General features: G+C 56.7%; 2 protein-coding genes across 4 annotated transcripts in view; one reads left to right on the top strand and one right to left on the bottom strand.

Moving 5' to 3' along the window:
* Positions 1 to 4,917, top strand: part of SOX13 (SRY-box transcription factor 13) — a 45,467-nt gene extending 40,550 nt beyond the window's left edge. For all 3 annotated transcript variants that reach the window (XM_054690033.1, XM_037495677.2, XM_037495676.2), the window contains exons 12-14: positions 88 to 231; positions 1,010 to 1,226; positions 1,831 to 4,917. In XM_054690033.1, the coding sequence (XP_054546008.1) occupies positions 88 to 231; positions 1,010 to 1,226; positions 1,831 to 2,107 (638 nt within the window). In that variant the 3' untranslated portion in view covers positions 2,108 to 4,917. The remainder of the gene's footprint in view (positions 1 to 87; positions 232 to 1,009; positions 1,227 to 1,830) is intronic.
* A 3,163-nt stretch (positions 4,918 to 8,080) lies between these two features.
* On the bottom strand, positions 8,081 to 25,911 carry ETNK2 (ethanolamine kinase 2). The gene is made up of 8 exons (XM_037495769.2): positions 25,511 to 25,911; positions 23,702 to 23,961; positions 20,807 to 20,929; positions 15,525 to 15,667; positions 14,854 to 14,937; positions 12,427 to 12,572; positions 10,830 to 10,903; positions 8,081 to 9,235 (listed from the first exon to the last, which is right to left on the bottom strand). The coding sequence occupies exons 1-8, from the start codon at positions 25,766 to 25,768 to the stop codon at positions 9,163 to 9,165; spliced, it is 1,161 nt and encodes a 386-aa protein (XP_037351666.1). The 5' UTR covers positions 25,769 to 25,911; the 3' UTR covers positions 8,081 to 9,162.
* Between the last annotated feature and the right edge of the window lie 846 nt (positions 25,912 to 26,757).

Below are 26,757 nucleotides of genomic sequence, written 5' to 3'. Positions count from 1 at the left end.
AAGTAGGGGGTGTTACTGCTGCCTGCCCTGGGGGGATTCTCCTTCCCTGGACTGGCTGCCCCAGCTGAGTCCACCCCTTTCCCCAAGGCTCCCGCCACTTCCCGGAGTCCCGGAACAGCAGCCACATCAAGAGGCCCATGAACGCCTTTATGGTGTGGGCCAAGGACGAGCGGAGAAAGATCCTTCAAGCCTTCCCTGACATGCACAACTCTAGTATCAGCAAGATCCTTGGTAAGAGCCGGTGAGCGGGGCCCCCGGGAGCCTGGTGCTCTAAGAGCCATCGCCCTGCAGGCCCTGGTCTGGGTCAGCTGGGTCTGCTCAGGGCTTGCAGGATGATGAGCAAAGCCTTGCTGAACCCCATCAGGGATCTGCTGGGGTATGGGATCTTGCACCTCATCAGGGATCTGCTGGTTCCTGGGTCTTGTACCATTATGGGGCTGCACCCAAGAACTCTAAGGGAGGAGAGAAAGAATCTTTTAGCTGACCTGATCTCTCCCTAACTTGTTCCATTGTTTGCCCAGACCCTGGCGCTGACTGTTAGGAAAAAGGAGCGCCTACCCTTGGATTGTCAGTAGAAAGGTTTTGCAAAATACATGTCCTGATGGGAGGTCAAGGAGGACCGGGGGCCAGATGGTAGGACTAGAAGAGAAGGCTCCTGCAGTGTCTTATCATCAACTCCAGAATGGGGTGTTTAAGTAGAGAGCCAGACTGTGGCCCTGCTGGTGGCTGCCTGTTTGTTCACACAAATCAAGCAGACCAAAGGCCTGGATGTTGCTGGGTGGTCTCAGACGGGGTGGGTGCTACATCTTAGGCTGGCAGTTGGATGTCACATACATACCAGCTTCATTCATTCATTAACTCCATCTCCAAGGAGCACTCACATTGGGCCAGGCCCTTGCTAAGTGCTTGCACCTATATCTGGGGACCAAAACTGTCTCAGGGCCTTGTGATCTGAGGGAATTGGGGTGGTTGGCAGAGAGCACAGTCCTGACTGCCTGCCCCGGCCCAGGCTCCCGCTGGAAGTCCATGACCAACCAGGAGAAGCAGCCCTACTACGAGGAGCAGGCGAGGCTGAGCAGGCAGCACCTGGAGAAGTACCCTGACTACAAGTACAAGCCACGGCCCAAGCGCACCTGCATCGTGGAGGGCAAGCGGCTGCGGGTGGGCGAGTACAAGGCCCTGATGAGGACCCGGCGCCAGGACGCCCGGCAGAGCTACGTGGCCCCGTGAGCAGCCCGCCCCGGGAGCTGAGGCTGCGTGCGTGCGTGCGTGCGTGCATGCGTGCGGCCCGCGTATAGCTGGGAGTCTGTGTGCTTTGCCTGTGTGGCTCCAGGGCACCTATGGGGGTCGCAGGCACTTGTGGGGACATCATCTGTGTGATGGCAGGGGTGACTGGCTGGTGGTACCTTGCGGCTCAGGATAAAGATTTGTGACTGAGAAATGAGGAGAGAAATGTGCCTGTGAATCCTGTTTCTGGCAATGCAGTAAAAATCCAGGGGCGCTAAAAACCAAGGTACCCTCATATCGGTACCAAGGCCCCCTGGTGGAATCCTTTCAACAAGAGCCCACTGGGGCTTTTAAAATATACAGTTTCTAAGAATGGGATTCACACACGCTCGTCCAGGAATGGAAGCTGTGGAAGCTTCCCGGGGACCGCCTGGGGGCTGTTGCCGACAGTGAATATGGCCACCAGAAGGCTGGGGCAGCCAGGGCATGTGTCTCAGAGCCACAGGGCATCAGATGTGAGGACCCTGTGAGGGGGCAGGGGTGGGGCCGGGCTTGGAGTGAAGTGAGGGTGCCTCCCTAACCATGCCTCCTTCTGTCCCTCAGCCCCCAGGCTGGCCAGGTGCAGATGAGCAGCTCGGATGTCCTGTACCCTCGGGTGGCGGGCATGCCACTGGCACAGCCCCTGGTGGAGCACTACGTGCCCCGAAGCCTGGACCCCAACATGCCTGTCATTGTCAACACCTGCAGCCTGCGGGAGGAGGGCGAGGGCACGGAGGACCGGCACTCGGTGGCCGATGGCGAGATGTACCGGTACAGCGAGGACGAGGACTCAGAGGGCGAGGAAAAGAGCGACGGGGAGCTGGTGGTGCTCACAGACTGACCCCGGCCCAGCCGGTGGGCACAGCAGCCCCCCTGGACTCTGTTGGTACTTGGACTTGGCGTGCTCGGGAGCTGGGCATAGCTGTGCACTTGTAGATACATTCAGCAGGGAGGATGCCCCCTCCCCACCATACCTGCAGGCACACCTGAGGAGTTAGGGCCTGGGTGGGCAGGGCCTGTATGGTGGGGATGGGCTGAGCTGGCTGAGCGCCTTGGCCCTCGGGATTCATGGCCAGGCACTGTCTGACCCTTCTCCCCTGCAGATTTACCCACCCTAGGGCTTGGCAGCTCTCGACCTGCCCCCTGAGGTCACATGCTTTGTCCTGGCAGGACCAGTCACCATGGGACCAACACTCCTCCCCCACCCTACCCCATTCCTCTATCACCAAGATCACTTTGGTCCGGCTGTCCCTCACTATCTAGCTATCTGCTGCCAAGCCCGTTGTGCCTCTGGCTGCTGCATGTGTGTGTGTGTACACACGTGCACTTGCGTGTGCATTTTCATCTGTTCATTCATTGCACAAGATATTTATTGAGTGTCCACTGTGTGCCAGGCGCCGACGCTGAGTTCCTGTGGGTGTGTCCCTTGATGCCATTCTTGCTTCTCTGGGGGCCTTTCTCTGCTTCTCTTTGTCCCCAAATTGCTACCTCTTTGTCAGTCTGGGTGTCTCAGGTTCTGTGCGTCCTGTGTGCGTTTTTCTGTGTCCTTGTCTCTCTGCAGGGCCCTTTATGTCTCACCCCCCTTTCCTGTCTCCTGCCCCTTAAATACCCACTGCTCACTCTGGGTCTCTGTAGGCCCCAGGTCCACCCCTGGACCCACCAGCCCTCCCCATGCCCCCCTCCCCGACTCTGCCAGTCGGTTCCCACAGAGCCATTTTTAGCTTGGAGCAGCATGGGAATGTGCTCAGCCTCTGAGGGGCTCTCTCTGTCCTGATGGCCCAGCCCTGGCCCCAACCTGAGTGCCAGAAGCCCTGGAGAGTAGGCCGCCCCAGGCCTACTCTCCACCCATGCAAGCAGGGGTGGGAGGGCTTCCCCTTCTTGGAAGGGCTTGGTGAAGACTCAGGCTTCCTCCCCACCCTCCCTGCCCGCCCCCTCCTGCCTCTGTGTGTGTGTGGGGCCTTGCCTCACTCCTGATCACAGTTCACCAGTTAATTGTCCTAAGAAAATCAAATCCCATTGGTATCTGACTCCAAAGATCCCGAACAGCCCTTGGGTCAGGGTGGGAAAGGAATCCCATGGGGTATGTATGGAGTCTGTGCCTGCCCCCCACCTTCTGCCATTCCCAAGGCCCAACTTCTCTGCAGGCTGTTTCTTTTTTTATGACTGTAAACATAGATAGTGCTTTATTTTGTTAATAATAAGATAATGATGAGTAACTTAACCAGCACATTTCTCCTGTTTACACTCCGGGAATTTTTTTGTTTTCTGTTGGCATAATAAAGACAGACCATTTCAGAGTCTGGCCCTTGCACGGGGGAGGGGGGTGGTGTCGGGCCTGGCCCAAGTCCAGAATTCCGGAAGGAGCAGCCAGCCCAGGCACCACTGCCCTCTGGCGGCAGCTAGAGGGAGCTTCAGGTGTGGGGCCTGGGAGGAAACTTCAGGCAAGGGAGACCCAGACCCAGGGTGGAGGGACCTACCTAGGTGCACACTGAATGAATGAGGCCTGCCTTAAGGATTAAGCCAGACCCCACCCCTGAGTGCTCACCCAAGTCTAAGGAGGGAGGCTCTGGTAAGAGCACTGCAGTAAGTCAGGAAACCTGGGTTCTCCGCAGAGGCAACCACGTGGCGAGGGTGGCGACTGCCAAGGCTCCCCTTTGGGCTTCTTTGGCCTCATCTGACAACAGGGAGGTTCCCGCTTAGCTTTTGAGAGAAGGAACTCAACCTGCTGCTCTCTCTAAAAGTTATAGGAAAAGGCTCACTAGGTACCCCAAGCCCCATTTAAGCCCCCCAAGATACCAACCCATGAAATATGGTCTCTGTGTGATCCAGACTCTACCTGTGGCCTTATACTCTGAATGAGGATTTCAGAGACTGCTTACCACACTAGATAACAGTCCATCAGCTCCGAAAGAACTGGAAGACAGGCCAAAATTCTCAAAATGCATATTATTAACAAGCAATTTAAAGACAAATCTTGTGGATAAAAAAATTAACCCATTAGGGCCTCCCCGGTGGCGCAGCAGGTTGAGCGCCGTGCTGTGAAGCTGTCTGCAGCCTCTGCAGCACAGGTTTGATTCCCAGCTGGCCAGGGAGAAACCCGTGTGGCACGGCAGACCTCTCCTGCCTCACCCACTGCTCCCCTCAGCAGTATCTTTGGTCCTTCTGCCTGTTCTGTTCCCCGCTCTGTCTCTGGTGAAGCCTCTCACCCTCCCGCGCCTCTGGCCTGTACCCCGGTTCTTGTATAAATAAATAAATTAACCCATTAGTATGGAATAGGGGCAGCAAAGCCAATTGGCAATTCTTGTGAATAAGTTACACCTGGATAGGATTAATAAAGGTCTGTGTTTTCAACAAGGGAGGTGAATGGCCAGTGTACGTCATACAGGCCTGGTTCCGGGTATATCATGCCAGGTCTGGCCCTCAATAGAAAAGGCCATTGTCACAGTGGAGTGACCCAGAGGCAGGTATCCTGCGTAGAAGAGGATTGGAGGGAGCCCAGCGGTCATGTCCTCAGAGGAATGGTTGAAAGGGCCAGGGATGTTTTGGCCAGAGAACAGGAAACTGGGGTAGGACAGAAAGTACAAGGTCACCTTCAAAGCTGTTGGGTGAGCAATGTATATTCTTTTTTTTTTTTTTAGCTACACTTTATTTTTGTTTTTTTTTTATATTAATTCTTTTAATTTTTTTTACATCATTGTTCATTTTTAAACAATATTTGCTTCCCCCCACCCCATCAGGTGTAGTCCCCACAGAGTTTCCTTCCCCAATGCACCCGTGCACCATCACCTCAGTCCCCGTGCTCCTCTCTCCCTCCCTCTGATCCCTCTCCAGCAACGTATACTCTATGTAACTCATGAGGCAGAACCTGACCTCTCAATTGAAGTCTCAAAGATTAGTATTTTTAGTTTAACAGCTTTTTGTCAAAGGTATTCAAAAGTGGTAGTGATCTTCCCAGCACAGTTTTTTGTTTTTTTTTAAAGATTTATTTATTCGTGCATACAAGAGCTGGGGTACAGGCCAGAGGTTTGGAGGGTTGAGAGGATTCACCAGAGACAGAGTGGGGAACAGAACAGGCAGACTGACTGAAATACACTGCTGAGGGGAGCAGCGGGCGAGTCAGGAGAGGTCTGCTGCACCATGTGGGTAGCTCCCTGGCCGGGGATCCACCTGGTGCTGCAGTGGCTGGGGACAGCTTCATAGGTTGAGTCTTAACCCCTTGCGCCACCAGGGCAGCCTTCCCCCCCAACCCCAGGAGTTATTCAAGCAGAGGCTTCTGAATGCTGGAAAAGGGATTCCTATCCTGGAAGGGGTGAGTGTGGGGTGGAGGAGAAGGTAGGTGTGGTTGATTGCAAGGAGTGAAGGTTTCCCAAGAGTTAGAGGCTCTATCTTTTTTTTTTTTTTAAATAGAGGCATGTTTTATTTATTTATTTATTTGTTTGTTTTTTTTTTTTATACATGCACTGGGTACAGTCAGAAGCGCGGGAGGGTGAGAGAATTCACCAGAGCCAGAGCAGGGAGCGGAGCAGGCAGAAGGACCGAAGTACACTGCTGAGGGGAGCAGCGGGCGGCAGGAGAGGTCTGCGCGCCATGTGGGACCCTCCGCTGGTGGCCGGGGAGCAGCCGGGGATCGAACCGGCGCCGCAGAGGCCGCGGGCAGCTTTGCAACCCAGCGCTCAACCACTGCGCCACCAGGGAGGCCCGAGGCTCTATCTTTTGATCTAGGAAAGTATCTTGGATGCAGGCCGCGTCCCACCCGGCCTGGCCTCCAGAAGGCCGGGCCTCCTATCCTTTGCTCCTCTCTCTCTCCCCTGGATTGAACCGGGCTGGGGAAGAGACGCCGGCTGGCCGCGACGCCTGCCCCCTAGTGGTCACGCGGAGAGGCGCTCGTTTCATTCTGCACTGTCCATCTCCCCTCACCCCACTCTGTTCTAAACCAAATCCCGCCAGTCCAGTCAGGACGCTCCTGGCCAGGCTCACCCTTACCCCCCGTTGCCATGTCCTCGAGGCCCCAGGAGCTGAGGCCAGAATTGCCCACCTCCCTCTCTGGCGGCCTTTATCCTGCCCTCATCCCAGCTGCTGAGACTCGGTCCCCAGGTCTGGTGCCCTGGGGCCCCATGCTCCAGGAGTAGCCGGATGGGGTCAGGTTCTTGGCAGGCCGGGAAAGGAATGTCCTGGTCATTACCAGGAAGGACAGCACAAGCTTGTTTTCTGCCCTCTCTGTGCTGTCTGACCCTCCCAAAGGCACCTGCCAGGGAGAACTTTACTTGGAGCTCCAGCCGAGTGTCTGAGAGAGGCCGGGGGAGTGGAGTCCAGGTAAGCTCAGGCCTGGTTCTCTCAGGAGGGCAGGGTTTGGGTTAGTTTGGGGTGGCCATGAGTCACTGGGACAGACTTAGTGGGGGGAGGGGTGTGCCTCCCCACCCCCACCTGCCCGCTTCCAGGAGAAGTGGAGAATAAGGCTGCTTTCTCAGCACCTATAAGTTAGCTCCTGTGTGGGTGGGGGCTGGGGCCTTAGGGGCACAGCTGGTAAGGGGCCCTGTCCTACATTTCTCTGCTCACCACCCCAACACTGGCTTCCACGCTTACCTTCAGCAAGGGGCTGAAGGCTTGTGAGTTGGTTGCATGGCGGGCATGGCAGAAAGTGCAGCCCAAGTGCACGCCAACATCAAGGCCCTAGGAGGCTATTTCACAGTGGTTATGTCTGCTCTCACTCCAGAGGTGGGTCTGAGGAACAGGAGGGTGGGTGTTGCCACTGAGTCCACTGAGAAGCCAGGCCCTCAGATGACCACCTGACCCCACCGACGGCCCTTGGGGTCCTACCTGCTGACACTGGCCACCATCGCTCTGCCCAGACACATACTTCCCCCCACCAGCACCCTGCCTGGGCTCAGTTTTGCTAACTATCAGGGCAGCCACACCAGATCACCATGACCTTGAAGAAGGCCCCAGCTGCTAGTGCCAGCTCAGCTCCAGTGGTTGCCATAGCACCCTGGTACTTTTGCAGACAAAAGCCAAACCGCCAGCGTCCACCTGGCAAGCAGCCCCTGCAGGGCCGCTGCTGCCCCTGATGCTCCTGGCACCTTCCGGAGGGTCCTGGGGTGGCTGCTGTCCTGCATCCCATCCTGGAAGTGCAGTTGTGGGGATGCACCCTGCTCACCTTTGTGTTTCTTTCTTTTTTTTTTAAAGATTTATTTATGCAAGAACTGGGGCACAGGAGGGTAAGAGAATTCACCAGAGACAGAGTGGGGAGCAGAACAGGCAGACAGACCAAAGACATTGCTGAGGGGAGCAGTGGGCAGGTCTGCTGCGCCATGTGGGTTTCTTCCTGGCTGGACGGGAATCGAACCTGTGCTGCAGAGGCTGCGGAGAGCTTCACAGCGCGGCGCTCAACCCGCTGTGCCACCTGGGAGGCCCACCTTTGCATTTCTGAGCTCCCCTCCCTCTGGCCTTCTGAGAAAGTGACAGGTTACTTCCCAGAAATCACCCTGGCCTGCTTTGGGGCTGCTTGCTCAGCTCACATCCCCTCCCCCCAGTCAGGGTGACCAAGGAGAAGCTAGCACCGCTGTCAGGGCCATGTCAGTGGTAACCCAGGTTCCCAGAACCCTGGACCCACAGCCTAGTGCTTCTAAGCAGCCCACTCCCAGGCACCTCATTCCAGCAAGATGGTCAAGGGCATCAGCAGTAAAGCCAGCCCTACCAAGGTTATCCCAAGCAAGGGGCTGAAGGCTTGTGAGCTGGTTGCATGGCAGGCATGGCAGAAAGTGCAGCCTAAGGAGAACCTCCAAGATGGGCCAGACACCCCTCCATCCGTGGAATCCTCATGAGCGGGACTCAGACACAGTGGTCCAGAAATGGCCATTTTTAATGCAGAAAACCACGATCATTTACAAATGAATCAATGTATGGGTCAGAACCAAGGGGCCCCCCAGGGCTGTGAGGGATCCAAAGGAGATGGAGAGCTCAGCCAGCACCTTCACAGCTGATCCTACACAGGCTGTCAGGGGCCAGCCCACTGCTGGGGGGCTCTGTCCTTACCTCCCAATAGTCACTCCCAGGACCTCGGAAGTGCGGGCCTGGTGGCGGGGGAGAGGACAGGTGGAGGTTGCTGGCCGCCCTACCTGGCTGCTGCTACTCTGCCAGGCCATAGCATAAGCAGAGCAGGGCTCTGGGGGCCCAGGACGTCACCACTCCCTGCCGTCCCAGCAGGCTGCAGAGGGACAGAGCATGAGCACAAAGGAAAAGGGGCACCCAGGGCAGCCCGTGTCCTTGGCCTGAGTCTGGGGGGCGGGGGTGGTTTGATTGGATCTGGCTTGGTGTGAGGGAGGGATCACAGATGAGGCGGCTGCTGGTGGAGCCGGCATGCCCGATGCTAGACCACTCCCCGAGATAGGTACATCCACTCCCCGAGATAGGTACATCCATCGGTCAGAGCTGGCATGATGCTGGTTTGGGCTCAGCACCTCCCACAAGGGGCATGCAGGGGGAGAAGGACTGGGGGCTCAGGGCACTGGAGGTAGAAAGGAGCCCTCCCTACTCCCCCCCCTTCCCCAAGCCAGGAAGGTCAAAGACATGTCTAAGGCAGCCCAGATGCCAGCAGGCTTGAGGCTGGGAGTGCTGGGCTTCCCAGGGTTGATTGTGGTCCCGTCCTGGCTGGCTACAGGCACTTCCCCCCAAGTCTGGTGAGGTGAAGGGGACCCCCAGAGTTGGGTCCTATCAGCCCCTCCAAACAAGAATGTGATCTCCAGCAGCATCCACTGGGGCTGGTGGCACAGGCAGAGCCTTCTTCCTGGGCACCTGCCTGTCCCCTCTCCCACCTCCAAGGGTGTGGCCCCCACAGCAGAGGGAAGCCTGGAGAACAGCTCAGACCAGGCGGGTGGGGAGGGGAGGACCGGGAGCTGGTCACTTTGGCATCTCCAAGGCCCACACTTGAGGCTTCACCTTGAAGTACTGGTTGAATCGGATCACCGCGTACCTGCCAGGAGAGAGGGAGCTGGGCGTGAGGCGCAAGCCGGGTGCCCCATGGGGGTCCTCATGGGGACTCAGGCACCAGAGGGCACCGTTTGGCCCATCCTCATCTAAGCAGGTCAATTCCAGCCCAGGCCCAGGCTGATTTTTTTATTTTGACTACAGTTTTTCTTTTTGGACGGCACGAGCCTGTCCCAAGGATGTTGGCTTTGGACTTTTTACAGTTCAGTGGTGCTGCGTGCATCTCGGCAACATCCGGGACTTGTTCCCTTTGCCAACAAAACTGTCCCCATTAATCAGTAACTGTTCCCGTCCTTCCCTTCCCCTCCCCTCTCTTCCCCTCCCCCAGCCCTTCCTTTCTCTCCCCTCCCGTCCCCCTCCTCTCCCTTCTTTCCCCTCCACTCCCCACCCCAGCCCCTCCACTCCCTTTCTCACCCTCCCCTCCCCTCCCCCAGCCCTTCCTCTCTCCCTCTCTCCCTCTCCCCCTTTCCTCCCCTCCCCTCCCCCCAGGTCCTGCTCTCCCTCCTCCCCCCTCCCTCTATTCCCACCGGCTGCTTCTCCCCAGCCCCTGGCAGCCACTATTCTGTTTCCGTGAATCTAACTATTTTAGTCATTGAAGTGGAATCACACAGTACTTGTTTCTAAGTCTGGCTTATTTCACTCAGCATAATGTCCTCAAGGTTCATCCATGTCATAGCAAGTGACATGATTTTCTTCCTTTTTAAGACTGAGTAACATCCCGTGACGTGTACAGCATGTAGCCGTCCACCTGCTACTGGGCCCTCGCGCTGCCTCCACCCTCGGCCAGCGTGAGTGCCACTGGGAAGTGGGTGCGCACGCAGAGACCCTGCTTCCAATCCCTCTACCCAGCTGAGCTTTCAGGCCCACACGCTGGTTGTATTTCTAACACTGAGGAAGCACAGGGCTGTCTCCCGAGTGGCCACGTTGGTTCCCGCTCCCCCAGCGGCGCATCCCACTGCCCATCTCTCCACAGCCTCGCCTCCTACACTTGTTAGTTTTTGCTTTTCTGGAGCAGCCACATCTCAATGTGCTCTCCACCTGCATTAGTGATTCCTGTTTAGCTGGTGGTGGCCAGGGAGGAGAGGGGCCAGGGGGTTGCCCCAGAGTGGAGCCTCTTGCAACCTCGGGGCCTGGGGGGGGCCCCTGAGGGGTTGTGCCTCACGCCCCCACAGTCACACTGGTCACCAGAGTGGCCTCAGTGAAACACTTCTACTCTGTGGTACTGTGTCCCCTCTGCAACAGGATGAGGCCGGACTAGTGATCCTTCGGACTGGCTTTCAGAAGCCCTACTCCCCCAGCTCTGGTAGGGGGCAGCAGAGCAGGGCCAGTGGAGTAGGTGGCAGGATGGTCTGGAGGTGAGTCCCCAGGAGGAGGGCGGGGAGGGCATGAGGACAACTTTCACGCTGGTGCTTCCCTGGGTGCCCTGGAGCAGCCACCCCACTGGACATGGTCAGCTGGACAGGGAAGGGTCAGCAGGCAGAGGAATGGACTCTGGATGTTCTATTTGGGCTGCCCTTTGCTCCCATGCCTTAGGCTCTCTGCCATCCCAGGCCCAGCCCCAGCCTGTCCCCTGCACTCACCTGAGGAAATCAAAGTCGATGGTGGAGAACTGGCTCTGGATGAGGGCCCAGAGGGCCCAGAAGAAGTGAGATGCCTGGAACAGACCAGAGAGTCAGTGTGATGGTTCCTCCCAGGCCCCCGGACCCTACATAGCTGGAAGGAAACAGTCACTCTGGAAGATTTGGAGCCGGGACACTGGCGACACAGTGGGGTCTCCCTAACACAGGTAGAGGAAGTTCCAGAGTGAAGTTCCAGTGTATAGCATGGGGGCTCCACTCTCTCCAGAAAAGACAAGCAGAGTAGGTTCTTCCTGCCCTGGGGCCAGCAGGATGGTGCTTCTAGAACTTTCAGCTTGTTGCCCAGGCCAAGCAGGACCTGAACACTCCTGGTATCTCCCCTACAGAGAGGAATCTTCCGGGTCCTGCTATCTAGGACCCAATATGGGTCCCCAAGTCAGAGGTAGGGCTGAACCCTTCAGCAGCACCCTGGCCAAATGGTCACAGGAAAACAGTTAAACGCTTGATCAACTTGCTGTCAGATCCGACAAACTGACCCCTACCCCCACCCCTTTCCCTCTCTTCTCTCAGAGGTGGTTTGGGTTGGAAAAGGAGTCGATGTGGGAACAAGGCCCAGGTCTGGTTACTGACCAAGGGTTCAACTGTTTTCCCTATAGCCTGAGATGCCCACAGGGTCCAGGTCACCCCAGGTTCAAGAAGCCAGGTGTTCAGGTTGCTGCTGCCCCTGAATCAACGGTAGACACCACTCCAGTCCCAGCCCGGGCCCCCAACATCCTGCGCACAATGGGGTAGACTACTGTATATCTCTTCACTCCCTTCCCTCTTCAGGACTAGCAAGTATGAATGGTCACTAAAAATTTTAGCAAGAGGAAGAGTTCAGAGGAAGAATGTGATAATCACTTTCATGCCAATGAAAAAAATAGATTCACAGATAAGTAAAGATTTTATTTAGCTCTACTTTGGTCTTCTTGCTGGATACATGGTTGACATAACTAGTTGGCACGCCCCTGGGCACACACCAGTGGAGAGCTGGCATGAGCCACTGCCTTGGCTAAGTGGCACACAGACTGAGAAGTGGCCACACAGTGATTTGAGCAGGAAGTGATTTGGCTGGTGGGAGAGGCTCCCAGAGTCTGAGTCAGTGGAGGTAGACTAACTCGGGGCGGGGGGGGGGGGGGGGGGGGGAGCTCACAAGGAGGGTTAGAGCTGCCATTCTCTATCTCCACAGACTAAGAAACCATCAAGGGATTTGCTTAACTGCAGTATGACGAGCTAAGGTTAGACACTGTCAAAATGGGGGGCTGGGGTCCTACTTGGAAGTGATTCTGTAGAAAGAGGAGAACCAGACTTGATGGGGATAGAGAGCAGGGGAAAGGACACCTTGATATTAAGGGGGTGCCAAAGATGGCTCTTCCCAGACCTCACCTCTAGGGTGGAGCATAAGATGGGGTCCCCATGACTTCAGACCCGAGGCTGGGGTAGAGGGCTCTGCTTTCCCTTCCACCGCAAGGCTGAGAGGGCAGGCAAGGCTGAGAGGGCAGGAGCTGGGGATGGCGAGAGCCCCTCCTGGGGCTCCCCAACCCCAGTCACAAGCACTCACCAGGGCAAACTTGTTGACTTGCACGTAGAGCCGCTCCACTTCCCTGGGGGTCACGGCTGCCCCCTTCTGGGCCTGCAGGTAATAGCGCAGCCACTGCAGCTGTGTCTCGCGCGCTGGGTACCGGCTGTAGTCCACCTCGTTCACACCTGGGCGGGCACATGCACACGCTGCTAGGAGACCTACCTGGGAGTCTCCTCCAGCTCAGTGGGTGTTTCCGCACCCCTCAAACCCTCCATCTCCTTGGCCCTGCAGGGCTGCGCCCAAGGAGGCAGACCTGGGATGGCAGCCAGGCGTATGTGTCCACCAAACTCACCTCACATGCGGAGGGGTGAATCCCCACCCTGTCAGGGGCTCTGCTTTCAGGAGGTGGGAGGAAAGCACAGAGGGGCAGAATGGTCCAAGGAGGAGGCACAGTCCCGGGAGTAATGGGGACCCCATAAGGCATACCCCCAGCTCGAGTCCGATATGAACCCATGGCTCTCAGCCAGAGCACTGAATCTGGCATCAATGGTCTTAGGTCTGATCTAACCACTCAGCTCACCCCAGACAGGCCCTTCCTGCTCACTGGCCTAAATCTCCATTTATGAAACAAGGACCAGGACTTGAGTGTTCTCAGACACAGCTTCCTTGAACTGACAACTTAATGACCTTACCCGGAGAGCTTGCCAGGTAACCCTGGCCCTTCCCGCCAGGCTCAGAAGCCCCAGACAAGACAGCCTCCTTCCTTCTAGCCGCCCCTCCTTGGTCCACAAGCTGCCAGCCCCAGCCACATCCTGGGCACAGTGGCAGAGATCTTGGCTTCCCAGCTGGTACGGAAGACAGCGGTTAAAGACAGGACCAGGATGGGCCACCTCTCCTGTGTCTTCTTTCCTTCCTCTCCTTCCCAAGCTTCCTTATATCCCTAGAGAAACATACTCAGTCTCCTGTGGGCCCAGAAGAACAGCTGGAGAAGGATCTCTTGGTACAGATGTAGAATCTAAGTCCCCTTGTCCAATCCACAGCCAGTGGGGGAGGGCTTAGGGCTGGAACTCCCCCACCCTGGCTCCCAGTACCAGTCTCCCTGCCAGAGACCCCCGGAGGCCCCTCTCCCAAGCTCCCAATCACCTGTCCTGCCTGTCTCCTCCCCCCATGGCAGATTCTTCCCTTTCACTGTCATCTTGGGGGTAGGACACGGTGTGCCGTGTGGAGACTCCAGCTGACCTCTGCTCTGTGCTGCCAGTGGGTGAGAAGAACTTCAGATAGTTCTCTGGAAGGGCCAGTGGGCCTAGAATGCCCAGTGCCTGGACAGTGACAGTCTGTGCTCCCTGATGTACCCCACAGCTTGGCTGCTCTGCCCAACTGAAGCCCCATCACCCCTGGGCCCCCAGGGAATCATCCGCTGATTACCCAGGGTTCCAGAAGGGTCACAACTGGCCTGGATTGAGCCATGGAGTGGCTTGCCTCTCCTAAGCCCCAAGGGCTGCCATGCTGAGCACTCCCAGCCAGTCTGAGGCTGTCCCCGCAGCCCCAGTGTCCACTTCCATCCAAGTTGTCTCTATAGTCCTATTTACTATTTAACAATTAAACCCCCAGGCTGGAAAAACCTGCCCTGCTTCCTTTACACAAATGACTCTATTGTATGTTCCATGCATTTATAGAACAATCACTGTCCTAGGAAACACTCCCACCTCAACCTGGGCCACTCTGACTCCCTGTCCCCACAGCAAAAGCTTCCCTGCTGAATATCAGCAGCAAATGCCAACATAATTCTTAGGAAGAGCCATTCCTGTGTGTATGTGTACATGCGTGTATGTGTCTTTATCAATTCCTAAGTAGCTACCATTATTATCTCCACTTCATGGAGGCACAGAGAAGGAAATTATACCTGCCTGAGGGTTGCTAGTAAGCAACAAAACCAGGATTTGAACTTGGGATGGTCTAGTTGCATAGTACCCATCTTTAAATAGTTCTACCTAAGTTATTCTCATTGGGTCACCGGGAACATCATTACTTGCAGCTTGTTTTGCCCCTGGTGTGCAGGCAGGCCCCTTATTGGCAATCGTGCATCAGGTTGGCACAAAGGAGCTTGGACAAGGAGACACGTGGGCGCTGAGCCTGCCCTGTGCTGTGTGGGCCCAGGGGAATGCAACTTTCTTGAACTCTATGCCAAGTTGTATCCCATATTCTCCAGGATCCTACAGACAGTGTGTTTTCCTAATTGTTCCAAACGGCCATGTAAACTGACAGCGCTCTGCTCTGTACATGGGCCCCACCTCCACCAGACAGGGAGTCTCTAAAGACAAAATGTGCTCCCCCACCTTTGAACTATGATATTTCAGAGGCCAGGGGCTGCCAAACATCCACCCTACAAGCACAGACCTACTTATCCTCCCACCGCACCTGGTCCTCCATCAGAAGGAAGGTGTCTTGGACACAGGCCCCTCTCACCTGCAAACTCATTGAAGTGGTTGCCAATGTCAAAAGCCTGGTAGTTGTAGCCAGCATACTCGTAGTCAATGAACCGTACGTGACCTACAAGGCAGGGAGAGGCAATGAGGGTTAGCACAGCAGAGCAGGACATGGGGCCTGGCCAAGCTGCCCCAGACCCCAGAAAGGTACCCCCTGACTGTTGCTGGCCACAGCAGCAACCCAGCCTCCTGAGTGGCAATCTTCCAAGTGTCCATCTGCCCTTCCCCCAACTCCAGCTGTCCTTCTCACACAGAGTGCCTCAGGCTCTCCTCCCATCCAAAGACCTCAGTGTGACTGGGGATCAGAAAGGCAGCCAAGTGCTCTCTGGGAGAGCAGCTCTCCTCAGGAGCACCAGGAACTTCTCTCTCTGTGAAGGTCTGGGGCAGTCAATGCATCCTCAGAAGCCTAGAACATCATAGGGGCCCTGTCTCTGGGACCCTAAGGTTGGAGACCTCCACAGACCTCGATTTTGAGCTCATTCTTAGCACAGGTTTTTTTCTAAGCAGAATTTTTTGCTTCTTCCTCCCCTTCTTTCCAACACATTCACTTAAGATCTAAACCAAGTACTTGTCCAAGAGCCCATCAAGGCACAGAAGCCCAGGGCAGCGGCTTGATCGGCCTGGGCTGTGGCCACCGGGCCGAGGCTGTACCTTTGGTGCTGTCGTAGATGATGTTCTTGCAGAGCAGGTCGTTGTGACAAAACACCACAGGGGAGTCCAACTGGGACAGGTGCTCCTTCAGCCAGGCCAGCTCCTGCTCCAACACCTCCACCTTAGGGACGTCTGCAGAAAGGCTGAAGGCAGGGAGAGAGGGGCCATTGGGGGGTACTGAGAGCTGGCTGGCAGGTGCTGGGCCTCCAGAGCTCTGAGCTCCAGCCTCACAGTTGCAGAGGGGAAAGGCTGGCTCTCAGACCCCTGCTTGGCAGCATCTGGAAAGTACACCAGGAACCTGTCCTCCCGGCTTCCTGCGGTTACTCTAAGAGGCCGATTAAACACAAAAAGAGAAGCATCTCACAAAACAAAAAGGCTCTGGGGCCTCCAGCACAGCGGTTGAGCGCTGGGTTGCGAAGCTGCCCGCGGCCTCCGATGCTCCCTGGCCACTGGAGGAGGGTCCCACATGGTGCACAGACCTCTCCTGCCGCCCGCTGCTCCCCTCAGCAGTGTACTTCGGTCCTTCTGTCTGCTCTGCTCCCCACTCTGACTCTGGTGAATTCTCTCACCCTCCCGCGCTTCTGACTGTACCCAGTGCTTGTATAAATGAATGAATGAATGAATGAATGAATGAATGAATAAATAAATAAATCTTTAAAAAAAAAAAAGGCTCTGAAAAGCACACCCCTGCTACTTTGTGAAAAAGACAGAAGGTAAAGGAGGCACAGGGCATGGACAGGGGAAGTGAGGGTGCATGTCCACAATCAGTGATGAGGTCAGACTGAGAAGATATGGCTGCGGGGGAGAGAGGCAAGACCTGCTCCCAGGAGAGGTGGGTGCCTCAAATGGAGACTCCCTGCATCCCTGCAAGCACTTGGCTGGGGGACCTGGGAGTGCCCGAGGGAGGGGCTGGAGCAGTGGCTCCCTAGGGGCACAGGTAAGTGGTCGTGTGCCCCCCTCATGCTCCAGCAGCTAGTGTCACAGGCGGAAAGGCCCAGACGTCTAACTTCTCTTGGCGCACATAGACCACTCAGGCCCCCATGAGGGAGCCAACAAATTGTTTCCTGGGCTCGACTCTACGAGTGTTTCTTTGCCCTGGAAACTGCCAGGCCAGGCTTGGGCAACTGGAGGGCACAGGACCAGAGACTCAAAGAGGCTTCCCCTTCTCCTGTCTCGTTCCACCCCATGGCAGTCACAGGCATTCCTGCTGAGAGAAATGTGTGTTGAGGAATGAATGAATGAGTCAACCAGTGATGTTATCAGAGACCACAGGGAAGTTGCTAGAAGTGCACTATACAAGATTCTCTGAACTTTGGTCCCCAGGAGCACACAGGCCTGTTGTTCAATGAAAAGCCAAATAGTTAGCACAGCCTTCAAAACCCTAGAACCACCAATGGGTGAAGGGGAGTGGCTGGGGCTTTATTTTCACTCATGCGTCTCCTGTTTGCTTTCTTGTCCAAGGCAGCGGGAGTACATGCTAGAGGAGGAAAACAAGCTCTGACTGCTCTCACCTTCCCTCTGGTGGCCTGTCGCCCCCTCGCCCAGCACAAGGCCAGAACACCAGGACGAGTACTCAGCACTCAGGCAGCCCCGTGCTCCCCCTGGGAAAGGATGAGCAGCCGGCAATGCCCAGGCTTTGCGGTCAAAGCCACAGAGGAGCTCATTTTATCTCGTCCATCCCATGGGGAAACTGAGGCGCAAGGAAGGGGAGATTCCGTCAGCCTCCAGATGACTCGTCACAGCTGGATTTGCCCCTTCCTCCCCTAAGGAAAGCAGTCCTCCCCCGCTTGTCCAGGGCCTGAGATGAAGCCGGGCCTCCTAACTCCAAGACCTCGGTGCCCTAGGCCCAGAGGTCTATTTCGAGGGTGGTCAGGGTCTCCCCTCCTCCCAATGGAGTTTGCCTCAGTGATGGGTCTGCATAAAAGGCATTTCATCTGGGCTTCCTTAAGAGGCTACCGTTTCCTTCTAGATTCTTTTTTTCTTTTCAGACTCAGACCCTCCACAGATAAGAATTAGGAGCTTCCTTTGATGTGCCCTGGTCTCAGTTTGAAAAACACGTGGATGACATTCAAGATGCCTGCAGCCTGGGCCCTGACCTCTGAGTGACCTCCACCCCAAGGCTGTGGGAACAATCCAGGCCTCTATCTCCGAGGCAGCTCCCTCGAGGCCTGCTCCCCTCCCTGGCGCACTCGAGACACCGCCAGCTTTGCCACCTTCAGCCCACGCGGCTGGACTCTGGTAGTGGGGTTCAAGGCTGTGGGGCTGGCAGAAGAGTAATCACCCCATCACAAACTCCCACCCCCAGGCTGAACTGCTCCTCTCCCTCCTCTCTCTCTCCAAGGCAGCAGGACAGGATAAAGGGAATGGTAGCTCCTCCAAGAAGCCTGGGGGTTCTTCCTGATAAACACTGCCGCCTGGCAACTGTTCACCTGGCGCTCAGGATTCAGGAGGGGGAGGGGGGTATAAAATCCTCTCTGCCCTGTTGGACTTTCTAAGTGTTGGAGCACACTGGCTCATTGCCTTGACTTCCTACCGATCAACATGTCCCAGTCTCCTCTCGATGCCCACAAAGCAGTGAGGAACCTCATTTTCTCCCAGCCACCCCAGACATCTCCATGCCCACGAGAACACTAAGGCCACCAAATCTATTTTCACCAGGTCTATGACTCATCCCCGATTCCACCCACAAAGCTACTCTAAGGCAACATTCCTCGAAATGTGGTTCCTGGATCCCCCACCTCAGTCACCTGGAGAACCTGTCAAAATGCAGTCTCCGGGGGTGTGACTCACACCCAAGACCATTCACCTGGGGTAGGCCAGGAATCTGCACTCAGAAGCACCCCAGGGAGTCTCATACTGAGTCAGAGTCTTACCCACTCAGCAATAAGAGTACCCCAGCTGGGCCTCCCTGGTGGCACACAGGGTTAAGATGAAACCTATGAAGCTGTCTGCAGCCACTGCAGCACGAATTCGATCCCCAGCCAGGGAGCTGACCCACATGGCGCAGCAGACCTCTCCTGTCTCACCTGCTGCTCCCCTAAGTAGTGTACTTCAGTTGATCTGCTGCCTGTTCTGTTCCCCACTCTGTCTCTGGTGAATCCTCTTGCACCTCTGGCCTGTACCCCAGTTCTTATGTGCATGGATAAATCTTTTTTTTAAAAAAAGAGTACCCCAGCTGGCCTCCCTACCATGAGCGCCTACCCCTTTCTTCAATGTCCAGCCAAGCTGTTGTTTCACAATGCTGGAAAGACTTCTTCCTCTTCTTTATAACTGAACCATTTTTTTTTATTGAGTTGACATTAGTTTCCAACACTGTAGAGGTACAGGTTCACACCTCTTCACATGTATGACTTCACACCCACCGCCAAGCACCCATAACCCTCTACCACAGTGTGTCTGGAAAGCTTTCCTCGACCCACAGTCCTGACCCGAGTCCTTGGCTCAAACGCTCTCAGAACAACTTCCACTGCCTGCTACACCACATCCTCGCTCCATAACCTGGGAGTTAAGGACTTCACAATGTACTTCTAACTTACACCTGCAGCTCCATCTCCCAGGTCATCCCAGCTCCTCCTGGAGATCCGCCCCAGCTACTCACATCCATTTGTCACCTGGTTCCCCACCCCATCCCCACCCCTGCTCCTAGCAGAGTAAATGCCATACCCGCCTCCTTTTGTCAGACATGCCAGAGGGCCCCCAGGATCTTTGAGGGCAGAGCAAATGCCACTTTAGTGTTTTTTATTGTTTTAAATCCCAATCAATCAATGTTTGTGAACTGAAGAATTGGTGAAATCAGGATTATGAAGCAACAACTGGAGCTCAAATATTTTATCTCATCCAAGTGATTGCTCAGCACTGCCCTACTTTGGGGCAGGTGAGGTGGTTTCCGGCTTGTCTCCACCCCCTAGAGTCTCAAAGAAGTTAAGCAACTCCATTTGCCAAGGTCAAAAGTGTAACAAGAGCAAAGAGAGTTGGTCAGCGTGCCTCCAGGGACCATTCCTGGACCAACAAGGTCACCCCAAGGTGACACAGTGACAGTACAATGGCAGCTGCAGTCACAAAGGTCAAGCCTGAGCATCCCAGCTGGACTCTACTGCTGAGTAGCCACGGGTCAGCAATGACCTTGGGCAAGTCCCATTCCCTTTCTGTTTCCATCTGTCAAATGAAAGCAGAGGGCTCAACAGTCAGAGGGTCCTGTTGGCTCAGACACCACAGCATCCTGCTTGTATGTGCTGTTCTGGTCCTCAGGGAGAGGGCAGTCCTTGTCCCTGAGATAACATTTGACACAGAAGGTTCGAATATGGGCCATCCTGGACAAACAGTCCCAGAGCAAAGCTTGATAATCATTAAGTGGGAGGGTCCAGATAAAACCATGCGTGTGTGTGTGTGTGTGTGTGTGTGTGTGACAGAGACAAGCAGAGGGGAGAGTTAATGATTGTCTTGTCACCTTAAAGGAGGGGAGGAGATACCTTCCCCCAAACCTCTCTAGGCGTCACTACCACTGGACATTTGGAACAGGGTAATGTCCAGTTCTAGCAGGGAATGATGGGAGACTCACTGTTGTCTTTTTGGGGGATGGGGGACAGAGGTAACACCACTTTCTCTACACCTCCATCCTTTTCTCAAAACCTGAAGACTAGGCCTCTCAGGTACTCGAGAGAGTACCAGTGAGAGAGTTTAAAGGGGGGGGGGGGTTCAGGGAACCCTGTCTTACCTGGAAAAAGGTACTGTCAGGATGGGTGGAAAGAGCAGAAAGGAGACAGCAGCTGTCAGCCCGGAGAAGGTTGGGATCACGGTCCCCAGAGGCAAGTGGGGAGGAGAGGAGTCCAGGCAAGTAGAAGCAGTCCTGGCATCTCAAGGGCTTGTTAGTCAATGAGCTGAGCCCTGACTGACTCTGAACTCAGCCCCACTCTGTGCTCCAGGCAGGCGCCCCTCAGGACTCAACCGCTCAGGTAGAAACGAGGCACTGCGCTGGGAACAGAAGCCCCGCCCTGCCTTGTTCTGTGACACTGGCAAAGTGTAGTCTCAGCTGTAGGGTCATGTAAGTAAAATGGGCCTGACCTTAGTCCCCTTCACCAGGGACCCAAGGAGAAACCAGCATGCATGTATAAAACAGGACCTAATTCCTGAGGTTTAGTGAATTCCCCCAACTCTACTTAGAGACAGAGGCCTAGCAATCAGGACTGCACCCCTAAACCTTGTAGGGATGAGGGGGATGAGCCAAAAGAACAGGGAGGGGAGATCATATTAAATGCAGCCTTGGACCCTCCCAGTCTTCGTACCTGGGGTTGACCTCGTTCTTCACAAGGGTGAAGTAATTGTGCATCTTGTGCCAGAGGGTGGGCTTGGGCAGGCTGCCGTTGGCATGGATGGTGTGAATCTTTGCCATTTCTAAGGCGATTAACCTAGAGCAGAAATCAGGCGGAGCAGAGTGTCAGTGCGGGGTCCTCCCAGCGGGGGCCTGGATGGAGACTGTTACTACTCTGGCGGGGATCTCATTCCCACAGAAGGCAGGTCTTGGCAGAAGGCGACCTTTCCAGAACTGGGGCCAGGGCTGCTTCAGACCGTGGATCCCACTCCACCCAAGGTCATGTACCCACAGCAATCTCTGCAGCAGAGGGGTCACTTGGGGATGGAGGCCGTGCCACCCTCCCCTTTGGACTCTGACCCTTGCTCTCAGGGGGAGGGTGAACACAGGGCACCAAGGGAGCAGGGGGTGGTGATGCCAGGCAGGGAAGAAATGCCTGCCTCTTATCAGCCTGGCCAAGGTGGGGAGGGAAGCAGGCTGGCCCAGGGCAGCCCCTTCCTCTGGGGCAGGGAGTTGATGCTTGAGGCTTGGTGCCAAGGACGCAAAACAAACCAGCGTTCTATTTTCAAGTTCTCCTGTGGACATTATCCAAGGTCCTGGGAGAGAAGGAGGGGGCGGTGGGTAGAGGAGAAAGCCGGGCTGGGGAAGGTTGCTGGGAGCGGGTGGGGGTGGTGGAGGACTAACTGGTCAGAGAGGGAGGGCCTTGATAAGGACCCCATCAGCTGAGGTCCTGTGTCCCAGCCGGGCTCCCCCAGTCCTCTGCCAGCTCTCCCTTCTGGAGCCCCACCCCCCTCCCTGCTGCCAAGCCTCCAACATTCAAGCTTCCTTTGCCTCTGCCTGTTGCTCGAATAATAATCACTGGGAAAGACAACAAAGGCATTGGCTGTTTGAAACCTTGTTACCGAGCTGTTCCAGGGACAGCCCCCTCCCCTTGCCAGGTCCTGGGAAGGGGCAGCCATACCCCATCAGGATAAGAGGGCAGACCAGGGGTTCCTCCGGAAGCCCCAAGGCTCCCACCTCCTGGAGGGGGAGGGGGAGGGGGAGGGGGCGGGGCAGCAAGCAAGTGGGTGAGAGAGGAAGCTGTGCTTTCAGAGACCAGAGGCCCTGAGGCCTAGGGAGCCAGCCAGGGTTTGGGCAGGGCAGGGACACAGACCTGAGACCCAGGCCTTCCCTTCCCAAAGGAAGATTCCGAATAGAGCATGAACAGAGCGGTTCCTTGAATATCAATAGGGCTGTTGTCTGGAATAGCAATGAAAGTAACCTCAACACTCAGCAGTTTTAAGCTGCAAAGACTCAGCAGGCAGCAATTGAGAGGTGGGGTTCAGGGGAACATGGGGAGGTGGCTCCCTGAGGCCTTCTCTCTGCCTTTCCCTCAGAGAGCTGGTCTTCCCTCAGAAGGATAATCATCTATCAAGGATGGGTTACCTCCTACACCTACCCCAATTTCTGGCTCTTCCCCAAATGGAAAGTTCTTCTTATTAAGGACCCTACATCCATCTGCAATCTCGAGACAATGGTAATTGTTTTCCAGAGGGAATGAGTGACAGCCTCAGATTCCTGGAGGTGGCCGGGCCTGGGAGTGGCAAGGATCTGCCAGTAGTTGAGTTGATTTGCGCAGGACTGAGGGGGAGCTGGGAGGACAACAGTAGGAGGAACCAGCACAGGGCCCCCTTTATCCCTTTCCCCACTCTGGCCTCACATCTCCAGCTAGAGCCTAGGAGGACCCTTGCACAGGGTGATATGTGTCCCCACAGCTACAACACACAACTCAACATGAGCATCCGCCAGCCAGAGTCCATGCTAAAGAGCCCTGGCCAAGGCCTGAGGCTCTTGGGTTTCCATCTAAGTCCAGAGGCTGTGTCAGGTGCCCTTAACTCGGGGTTCAACTAGATAGCAGATGAGGGAGCAAGGAAACTTCCTAGTCTACTCCCTAGAAGGGTTTTAAGTCTCCCCGAGGTGTTTGGAAGATCCCTTCCCCTTGGGACAGAACAGATCCAAGGGCTCCAGGCAGATGCCCGCCTAACCTGGGGTCAGGAGTAAACCTCAGCCTGCCTGGGGCGTCCCTATAGTGTGGGTTCCCTGCGGTGGGAGTGGATGGGGGAGGAAGGAGGATTCTCTCCTCTCAGCACGGTCAGAGGAGAAAGTACACTGGGGGCTTTTCTTTGCTTCTCCCCATCCCAGATCCTACAGCAGCCCCAAGATCCCATAGCAGCACCCCCAGGGCTTGAAGGCTAAGTCTGGTGTCTATCTAGGTCCTCCATATCCAAGCATTTAATGGAAGGGGCTCCCAGAGGGCCATGGGCTGCGAGCCTTGGAAGGAAGCCCACCATGTCAGGGAACCCGGAAGGAGCTAAGACTCGGGGAGGGACAGGTCTCTTGGTGCTGGTGCCCCCATGTCCACCCGGATGGGATGTCCTCCTGGCATACCTGAGCTCCTGGCAGTGGGAGGGGAGGGAAGGAAACACTGAGTGCTTTAGGAGTTTGGCTCCTATTTAATTTCCAAGACTCAAGAGATGTTTCCAGATCAGGCTTGGGGTGGGGCAAAGGGTTGAGGCATGGGTCAGGGGCAGGAAGCAGACCTCTGCTGCAGCTGGGGAACCAGATGTCGATGTTCACCGAAACACATGTTAATGTCCCCCAAGAACTCGTCCTTCTGGCAGACCCCACTGAAAATCATAGAACGCTGTAGTCCTTCAGAGCAATGCACACATGCACACACATGCACGCTTTTCACACAATGACAGAGTCTGCCAATCTTAGGACTCGTGTTCATGCAGTCCACTCCACCCTTAAGAAGCTGGCCAAGGACTTCAAAGCTGAGAGCCTGAAGAATTAGGGAGATGAGCAGTCCTTGGGAGACCCCTCTCACCTGAAGAGCCGGGGCTCCCGGATGTGCTCAGGCCCCAGGGCCATGCCCCGCATATACTCATAGCATAGACCGTTCTGGAAGGTGCAGTAGAGTTTGGGGGCACAGCCATGTGCTCGCAGCAGCTGGAAGTTCCTGACCTCGTTCTCACGATCCACCAGCAGCTCTGTCCGCTCTCCATACACCCGGACCAGCACGCAGTCCTGCATGTCCTCGTCCACGTAGCAAGCCACCAGCTTGTTGGTGATGCCATCAGTGAAGCGCTGGTATAAGGAGAGGACAGTGGCAGGGTGTACAGGGCAAGTCTCTGCTCTGGCCCCAGGGCTCCCCAGGTCAACACAAATGGCTTATTTGGAGACTAAGTATGACCACACAGAACTAATTGCCTCTTAGCCCTGAGGGCTCAGCCTTGTCCACAATGCTTGGGGTAGTCTAGAGAGTTCCAGGGGAAAATGGCAGCTTGGGCTCAGCCCAGGCACCCTCACTTTTCCTGGTCTGCCTCTAGTGAACAGGATTTGGCAAGCAGGAGTTTCCACACTACTTGGTGGGTAGAAGCCCCCTCCTCCCTGGCCCTGAAAAGGGAGCCTCCAAGGGCCAGACTGTGGTAGGAAGGACTGGAGTTTGCCCAGGAACCACTGCCTCTCACCGCCTGTCAGGCAGAAGGCTCTTTGTCCTCTCACCCCATCCAGTGGCAGAAGTACAGGAGGGCACGAGGTTGGCACCCACCCCAGGGCTTTAGCGGTCAGAGCTCTTAGAGCCTCTGGGTGGCACACCAGAAAAGGGTAACTGGGCTGGGACAGCAGACTCCTGGGTTAGGTGGCAAGGAGGCATGAACCACTGGGCACAGTGTGAGAGCTGGAAGGGGACTTAGAGGACACCTGAGCCAACTCTACATGGGGAAACTGAGGCAGAGGGACTGGCCGATAGTGTGTCATGTCAGTGCTGGAATTAACCAGGGGCGCAGGGATCCCTTGAGAGTCTTACACCAAACTGGTACTTTCATTTTGAAAATGCTACCCACCACCCTTCCACCAGCAGGGTATGTTAGTCTCCACATCTGCACTGAACCTGGCCTTCCCCACAGGAAGGCCCATCAGCATGGAGCCCCTACCACTTCAGTACAAGCTGCAGGCACCATTCTCCACAGGCAGCTCCCAGAGGGGCAAGGTAGGTGGGCAGGTGAAGCCTCTTTGCAGAGGATGCAGGTCAGCTGAGGGTCCTCAGGGGAGGCTCTACCCACACCTGTGTCCCTGAGCGTGTGTCCAGTGTTTGTATGTGTGTGTGTGGGTGCCCAGCCTGAGGCTGCAGGGAGGGTGAGGGCTTCCCCCCAGCGAGGGGGGTCGGGGCCAGCCGGCTTTCCACAGGGTGGCTCCAGGGAAGGCTCAGAGCCTGGAGCTGGTCCCCACCATGGGTGGCAGCAACGTGTAAGTGTGGGGGCTTCCTGAAAAGTTCCTGCCTCCTCAGGTCTCAGGGCCGGCTGGATAGGCGCTTCTGGGCATCGAGGGGCACCAGCACGCAGCGACAGGGTGTGTGACACGCGCGGGGTGGGGGCAGGCAGGTGGACCTTCGGTGTGCACCAGCGCCCCAAGAGAAGGGGGGCTATGGGGGGTCAAGGGAGGTGGGAACCCAGCTTGGCTCAGGGGCCAAAACAGAAGGTGAAACACACACACAAGCCATCATTCCAACCCTCTCCTGCTCAGCAGCCGCGCACCCCTGGGACCGACACCCGGAAGGATGCACCGACAGACGTCCACGCATCCCCGTTCCAGCCCCGGCAGGGCCCTCTCCCGGGCCCCGCGCCCGCTCGGCTACCTTGGTCCGAACTTGCTCGGGCTGCCAATGCGGCCGCAGCTCCTGGATGAGGCGCAGGGCGCCCGGGAGGATGTCGTCCTGGTCCACGGATACGCCGAAGCACGGGACGGCGGCGGCCCTCGGGGGGCCTGGCGGTTCCCGGCAGCCCGCACTGGCCACCGCCTTCTCCTCCATGCCCCATGAGCACTGCGGGCACGGCGCCTGGGTCCTCAGGTAAAAGGGCGAGCACGGCAGAGGGGCCGAAGGGGGCACAGCCATTCCCAGCAGCCCCACCCCCTCGGAGCCGCCGCGCGAACGCTAGCCCCTGCGGGGGGCCCGGCGCGGGAGTGGGAGTGGCAGAGGAGGGGCCAGGGGAAGTCCATGACTCAGGAGCCCGCTGCCCGCTGCAATCGCCGCCTCGCAGCCCCGCGCCCGAAGCCGACCCGGGAACGCCGGGGCCGGCCGCGATTGTGACATCACGGGCGGCGGGCGCGGGGCGGGACCGTGGGAACGCCCCCTGCCCGCCCCCGCCCCCGCCCCCACCCCGGCCCGCGGGCCGCCCCGGAGCGCCGCCTGCGACCGCCCGCAGCTGCGGCCCCGCTACCTGGGGCGCGGGGCGGGGGTGACGCCCCCGGGGAGGCCGTGACGCCGGGGGCGGAGCCGCGCGCGGCCCCGCCCCTACCGGGGCCCTGGCCCGGGGCCCTGGCCTGGCGGCCCGGCGTGAGCTTTCATGCTGTCGAGGTAGCCAGGTGCCCCCTCCCTCCCGCCAGGGCTGGGACCGCTCTTTTTGGGCACCTAGGGCCGGGCTCCCACTGGGCCCCGCCTCCTGGAGACTGGAGATTCTGCTGTTTCCAAGAGGGCAGCCTGGGTTCCTCCACTTGGCATAGCTCCCTGCCCCCCCCCCCCCCCCCCCCCCCCCCCCCCGTGCCTGGACTTTTAGAAAAGACTCTGCGGGAGCAGGCCTCTGCTGTATGACCAAGGCCCTTGCCTGCTGGGAGCACCCTCAAGCCAATCCTTCTCCCCCCACCACACACACACACACACACTCTGGTGTGATGCTTGTTGGAGTAGATGTGCCTGTGTGACCTCACTGTACCCAGTGAGTGGGTGCTAGAGCTCTCATTGCCCCAGAAGGACCCCTTTTCTGTTACCTGGAGTTGTCCCTTTGGCCTACTCAGGAACCTGGCATTCTGCTGCTGCCTGTCATTGTTGCTGTCCAGAATCTACTTTGCCCCACCAGGCTTCTGCCCTGATGAAAAACTCCTCTA

The sequence above is a fragment of the Talpa occidentalis genome, unplaced genomic scaffold (assembly GCF_014898055.3).
Source record: "Talpa occidentalis isolate TD23 unplaced genomic scaffold, MPIMG_talOcc4v2.1 talOcc4.8, whole genome shotgun sequence".
Classification (NCBI taxonomy): domain Eukaryota; kingdom Metazoa; phylum Chordata; class Mammalia; order Eulipotyphla; family Talpidae; genus Talpa; species Talpa occidentalis.
The sequence above is the reverse complement of the archived record's forward strand: the minus strand, read 5'-3'. Positions and strand labels throughout refer to the sequence as shown.

Excerpts from the sequence above, each read along its gene's own strand:
- ETNK2 (XM_037495769.2), bottom strand. The coding sequence starts at position 25,768 with ATGGCTGTGCCCCCTTCGGCCCCTCTGCCGTGCTCGCCCTTTTACCTG. Across the intron at positions 23,962-25,510 it reads CCGAGCAAGTTCGGACCAAG|CGCTTCACTGATGGCATCAC; the intron begins GTAGCCGAGCGG and ends TCCTTATACCAG. Across the intron at positions 9,236-10,829 it reads ATCGACTTTGATTTCCTCAG|GTACGCGGTGATCCGATTCA; the intron begins GTGAGTGCAGGG and ends CTCTCCTGGCAG.